Source organism: Panthera uncia, chromosome F2 (genome assembly GCF_023721935.1).
Source record: "Panthera uncia isolate 11264 chromosome F2, Puncia_PCG_1.0, whole genome shotgun sequence".
NCBI classification, from domain to species: domain Eukaryota; kingdom Metazoa; phylum Chordata; class Mammalia; order Carnivora; family Felidae; genus Panthera; species Panthera uncia.
The window spans coordinates 8,663,642-8,670,000 of NC_064812.1; the positions used below are offsets into that span (position 1 = coordinate 8,663,642).

Sequence of the window (6,359 nt, forward strand, 5' to 3'; positions counted from 1 at the left end):
TTCTGCCGCCATGCTGGCACGGAAGTCCCTGGCTGCCTGCAGCCCCGACTTGTACCTCTTGTCACTTGCTTACCATTGTCACACAAACCCCAGAGGACATCTTGAGCCCAGTCTCTCTTTTAAATGACATGTGGCTCTTGGTAGAATAGTGGCAGGAGTTGGTGGAGGCGGGCGGGAGCACTGCCTCTGCTGATGACTTCTTCACGGGGTAGGAGGAGTAAGAGGAGAATAGACCCAGGGCATTGCATTTGAGAGTTGTAGTTAATTCAGACTGTGAATATGGCCTTTACTTGGGAGCATTCACCCCCCAGTTCGGATTAAATTAAATTTGGGGGAGTAATTGGTAGAACCGGGTGTGTTCTTGGCATTCCCAACTCATTTCACTCACAGTAGCCCCACTGATTTGGTTAACTGGTTGGCCCGACTATCCATCCATCTCTCCATCCATCCATCCTTCCTTCTTCCATTTTTTTCTTGTCTTCCGTCTGTCCATCCTTTCTTTTCATCCATCTGTCGATCCTCCTTACTTATATCCGTCAATCTTACTTCCCTTTTAGTTATTCACCATCGTTTCTTCCTTCCATCTCTCCAGCCATCCAGCCTGCTCTTGAGGCTGAGAAGGAACTGCCTTGAGAACACAGAGTTTAGAAAGCCCTGGATTAATCCGTAGGACCCACCCACCGCTAACTAATGGCAGGACCTTGGACGGATTATTTGCCTCCATGACTGTTCAGCAATGAAATCTATGTGAAAACGGCACCAACCTCGTATAGTTGTTGTCAGGGGAAAATGAGGTAGTGCCACAAATGCCCTCAGCACCGCGGGTGGCACATGATGTTGGTGCCCTTACATTCTAGAGGCTGAGTTAGACACATCAGCTTATCAGTGTAGTCTTCTTTATAGAACCTCTCAGAAGAAAGCGTGGCTCTCTGTTCTTGTTTCACAGGCGAGGTCATATAACCTGATCAACCCCCACCCCCACCCCAGCTACGAAGTGAATTTGAAATTTTTCTCCCCAGCCAAAGCTGACTTTGGTCCCCGTAGTATCTCATCGCCTTTCCTTTCCTTTTGTGTGTTGTTCTAACAACATGTGGTGGCCTTCTCCCTCGGGTCAAGCTCTTCAGCGAAGGTGACCACGGACACAGCTCCACGAGGCCATTCATGGTCTGGACCTCCGGCGACTGACCGCACTCTCTCTCTTTTTGTCTCTTGCAGCCGGCCAAGCTTGCGGAGGCCTTCAAGTACTTCGTGCAGGGCATGGGATACAGTAAGTGTGGCATTTCCAAGCAGGTGGTAGGTGGAGGGCAGGTGTGGGAATTGAAAATACGATGACTCGAACCGGGTTTGGATGAGTACTCTGTGTCACCTTGGCCACCTTCAGCTTTTTGCAAACTGGGAAGGTCAGGAGAAGAAATATTTAGGTGTGTGGAGGACGGAGGGCAGCGTAGAAATTCTAGCATCTCCTTTATACCACAGGGGCTTCTTCTGTCTCCACTGATGAGCAAAAGTTGTTTTACAGCAGGGAATTTTCTGTAGATCTGGCTGAGGACTAGCTCGTTAAGCACCAGGAAGACAAGAGCGAAGCCATGAAAACCTTTTACCTGTTGCCTACATGCTTTCTTAAGAGCCTTCCAGTCGTAGGTGATGATGATGGTGTTGATGCTGATGATGAAAGAGCGTTAGTACATCCTTCATTTTTTCTCGTTTCGTCATCGCGACCATCCTATGAGAATACCCTTCTCTCGTTTCACAAGTGATGGCCCTAGGCTTTGAGACCTGAAGCAAGGAGCAGAGTGGGGATCTCTGAAAGTTCTTTGAAAACTGTAAAGCTTCTGTGCCGGCAGGTGAGAAAGTCGCTTCTGCTCAAGACCGTATGTCTTTGCTAACCCATTAGATTAGGGCATTGAAGGATAAATACGAGCATAATTCAAGACCTTGTGGTTTCTCACTTGATGACTATAGTTTGTTGGACACCTACAGCCCTTGTTCATAAATGCAGTCCCGTGACCAGAACAGGCAATGCCGAGTTCAAGCAGCTGGGTTCCAGCCACAGGGGGTGCCCGTTGACGTGTGAGCCATGATGGGGTCCTTTTGACTCTTTCTGCCTCCTGTGTAGAATTATAATTTATGTGCTCATCTTAACTAGGAAGTCTGAATGTCTAATCTCTTCTGGGTTTCCCCCCCCCCCTCTGAGACTGAAACTATTTGTTCATTTAAAATAGTAATGACGTGTTTGGTAAACTGACCACAGTCTTAAGATTGGCCTCAGCCATGTTTAGTTTCTAGAGAGGCCAAGAGCTGCTGAGCCTGATTTATATACTTCGGGCAGAGTCTGTGTCCCGAGGTGCCCTATCCCAACAGAAAACATCTGCCTGTGGGTCTCCTGCCTTTTGATCCGCTTTCCCCACAGGAAAGTGTGCGGGCAGAGACGGTGCCTGGAGGATGCCGTCGGGCAGGCTTCATTTACCTGGCAGGGCGTGTGTCATGATTCGTTTGTCTTGGGCCTGCCCTGGGTTTGGATTTCTGCCTTGAAAGTGTATTCTGGGGAGAAAGGAAGTGAAAGGGAGGTTTTGTTCCATCCGACACACACACACACACACACACACACACACACACACACACCAGCTTCTATTTCCAGAAAGCTGAAGCATCCGGCAGGTTACAGGGGAAGACGGCAGGAAGGCATTTAGTCCCAGAGGCGTCAGCCACAGAAAAAGCGCGTCGTCGTCTACTCGAGTGCCTGCCTGTTCAAGCTGGGCCAGGCCTGGCTAGCTCTTTGCCCCCGTGACACCGTTCTGTAGTCGCCAGGGCCCCGCCAAGGTCGGTCAACCTCTCAGATTTGGGGTTGAGGAGTAGGTGAGTGGCAGAGGTGAGAATGATCTCACTTCTCTCTGGATTTAAACACTAGCTCTTTGAGAAGGGAATTCAGTACAGCAAAGACGAATTCTCTTTGTGGGTATGTGTCCCAGGAAGCCAACTCCCACGCCCATGGGGCGAATAATGTGCCACCTCAGATGGCGATGTCTGTTGTTCAGCGTGGCCTTCACAGTGATGCTTTATTTGGGTGATGTGCTAGCTTCCTGTAGCTGCCCTGAGAGCTCCCCACACCCTGGATGGCTTAAAAAAGCAGAAACTTATTCTATCATACTGCTAGGGTTCTAGGAAGCCAGAGGTCCAAAATCAAGAGAGATGCAGGGTCATACTCCCCTCAGAGGTTCTAGAAGGCTCTTTCCTTGCCTCATCTCAGCTTCTGGTGGGAGCTGGAAGTCTCTGGTGTTCCCTGGCTTGTAGCCACATTACTCCCATCTCTGCTCTGTGGTCACGTGGCCTTCTTCCGTGTGTGTGTGTGTGTGTGTGTGTGCACGCACGCATGCATTTTGCAGGGCTGTTCTGTCTCCTCTTCTGAGGAACCAGCCATTGCATTAGAGCTCACCCTAATCCGGTATGGCCTCACCTTGTCCTATTGGCAAGGACCCTATCTCCATTCTAAGATTCTGGTCGATATGACTGGGGGGGGGGGGGGGGGGGGGGGGGGGGGGCGGGGCAGGGTTCAGTCCTGTACTTCCTTTCACTTTCTCACCCACCTGCTACGTGCAAGGGCATTTTCAGTCCCGAAGAGTGGACGGTGCCATTGATCGTTCCTGGAAGCTCACAGGCTTCTCTGGAAGAGATGGCAGGTGATGGCTGGGCCGCAGACTTGCTGTGTGGCCGTGGTTCCCCCACCTGTGGTGGATGGGTATCAGCCCAGCCGGCCTGGACGATCTTCCCCACTCCAGAGGTTGTGGGTGGTAGGGGGTTGTGGTACATGGGCACACACGTGGGTTTTGCTGCCAGGGGATTGGCATTCCCATGTTACTGAAGGTGACGGAGGGCTCCGAGCCGGACTCTTCCAGAGTCACACAGCTGTGAAATAAGCGGCAGATTTGGGATTCAGACCCACCTGTAGGTTCAAGCCACCGTGTGGCCGCCGGTCCTTACCCCCATCAGAGCCTCACTTGTCCACCTCTGTGAGCGGATACAGGGAGGACAGAGAGCCTGGTGGCCGGATCGCCCCAAGGATGGACAGGTCAGGCACGAGGAGGCACCGTTGCCAACGGGCAGGTGCCTCTGAGGTTCTCCCCTCCCTAACCCGGTGCCCCCCACCCCTCTCTCCCCAGTGCCCTCGGCCAGCATGACCCGCCTGATGCGCTCCCGCACGGCCTCCGGCTCCAGCGTCACGTCCCTGGAGGGCGCCCGCAGCCGCTCCCACACCAGCGAGGGCACCCGCAGCCGCTCCCACACCAGCGAGGGTGCTCGCCTGGACATCACCCCCAACTCCGGGGCCACCGGCAACAACGCCGGGCCCAAGTCCATGGAGGTGTCCTGCTAGGCGGCCTGCGCCGTGGCCGTCCCCGGACTCTGGGCTCACGCAACCGCCCTTCCTCCAGCCCTTCCCGCCCTGCCTGCCACACCACACGTAACTCGTATTAACCCAAAGCTTATGGTGTAAGACAGCTCTGGGGGGACAAAGTTAGACCGGGTTTGTCGAGGGCGCCTCTCCCATCAGGGCAGGGCGGGCAGACCAAAGGAAAAGAAGCATCTCAGTGTCCTGTGCTCATTGGCGGGTGGCCTGGCGGCCACCCTCTTACCCTCCCTCAGAGACGCCAAACTGCCAAAAACAAGACGCACCGCCCTAGACGCTTCCTAAATCCAGGCCTAGGCTGGTTCTAACGGGCATTTTGTCGGAAGCCCAGCCCCTCTACTTCTTCCTGTTTCCTCTCCAACTAAAGAACAACTGACCCAGTTCCTGGAAACAAAACCCCGTTCTGATTTGGGTAGGGGGAGAGCCGCGGATGGTGGGGAGCTCTTTTAACTCAGCAAAACAGGAAGCGGGAAAGAGGTGGACTTTCTGTGGAGGCTAGAACGCTTGGAAAAACAAATCTACGCAGTGAAACGTGAAGAAGTAGGTTTTTCAAGTTCGTGTATATATCCACTTTTTAATGCCGAAACACACAAGCCTGCTTTTCTGGCATCCTTTCAATGGGTGGTGAAAGCGGGCGACAAAATCTCCGGGCTTTCCCAGAGAAACAGTCTTGGCAAACATTGGTATCGTGAATTCAAGTCTTTGGCTCAGCTGTCTTGCCTCCTCCACAGCCCCAGCTTCCTACCCCAAGTTCATGAGTGAGTGATCATGTTGTTTGTGGGGAAGATCATTTAGGTTTGCACTTGCTTTCTTTGAAATGGAGGGAAACATTCCAAACAGCTGTACCTGGACTTGATGAGTCTCCACGCATTGGGGGGGGGGGGGGGGGGGGGGGGGGGGGGGGGGCGGGGGCGGGGGGGTGGGGGGGGGGGGCTGTTTGGGTTATTAGATATACGGGATTTCTGTGGTTGTGATGGGATCCAGTACAATTGTGATTGCAGTCGATCCCGCCCTGGTTCCCGGGAATCTTGTGTGATTGAGTTAAATCCGGTTTCCGATCTTTGACAACTGGGGTTGAGTCTGAACTTGACGGCTGAGTGTTTCTGACCTGGTAACGTCACTGGATCTGCGGGTAGAACTGTTCTGCTCTTGTAGGGGGTGGGGATTCACACAGGGAGTGGTGGCTGAGAAGATGTAAGGATTCTGGAAAGTTCCATGGGATTTCCTTCCCTCTCCTGCCGTCCCCTCTTCCCTGCCCCTCTAACCTTTCGCTGAATGGGGAGGCACCACTGACATTTCTGGGCAACGTGAGCATAGCTGTCAAATTCCTGTACTACTGCCTTTTGAGTTCATTTGGCTAACCATTTCTTATAGGAAGTTTGATCAGAGTGGATGGATCGTTGCGAATCAGCCGCTGGGGCCTGGTGCTTTCTGGGACCCTAGAGTTGGTAGAAGGAAGTATTCAAGGCTTCCAGGTTGCTTGAGGGGCAGTGACTCAGTTTACCGCACCTGCCACCTGGGAGGCTTCCCCTGACCTGTGCAGAAAGGTCAGGGGTCAGGGCAGGAGTGGCTGAATCCAGACAGGAAAAAATGTTGTGTACAAGGCTTTCCAGAGGAGTTTCTTAATGAGATATTTGTATTTATTTCCAGACCAATAAATTTGTAACTTTGCAGTGGCTTGTGTCTTTTTCCTCTGAGAGATCGTGTGTGTGTGTGTGTGTGTGTGTGTGTGTGTGTGTGTAGCCCCACCGTATAGGGAGGGGTCCTTCCTTACCTGGGACCTCCTGACACCTGTCTTGGAGCATTGCTGTCCCATAAGAATATGAAGCAAGCTGCAGATGTTAAGTGTAAATTTTCCAATAACCACATTCTAAAAGGAAGAAACAAATGAAATTAATTTTAATAATATATTTCACGTAACCCCAGCATATCCAAAATATTACCAGTCCAACATAGA

At 52.2% G+C, this 6,359-nt stretch overlaps 1 protein-coding gene across 2 annotated transcripts in view; it reads left to right on the forward strand.

The window, feature by feature from the left end:
• NDRG1 (N-myc downstream regulated 1) overlaps positions 1 to 4,634 on the forward strand; it is a 188,394-nt gene extending 183,760 nt beyond the window's left edge. For both annotated transcript variants that reach the window (XM_049633455.1, XM_049633454.1), the window contains 2 exons: positions 1,216 to 1,267; positions 4,158 to 4,634. In XM_049633455.1, the coding sequence (XP_049489412.1) occupies positions 1,216 to 1,267; positions 4,158 to 4,369 (264 nt within the window). In that variant the 3' untranslated portion in view covers positions 4,370 to 4,634. The remainder of the gene's footprint in view (positions 1 to 1,215; positions 1,268 to 4,157) is intronic.
• The last annotated feature ends 1,725 nt before the right edge of the window (positions 4,635 to 6,359 follow it).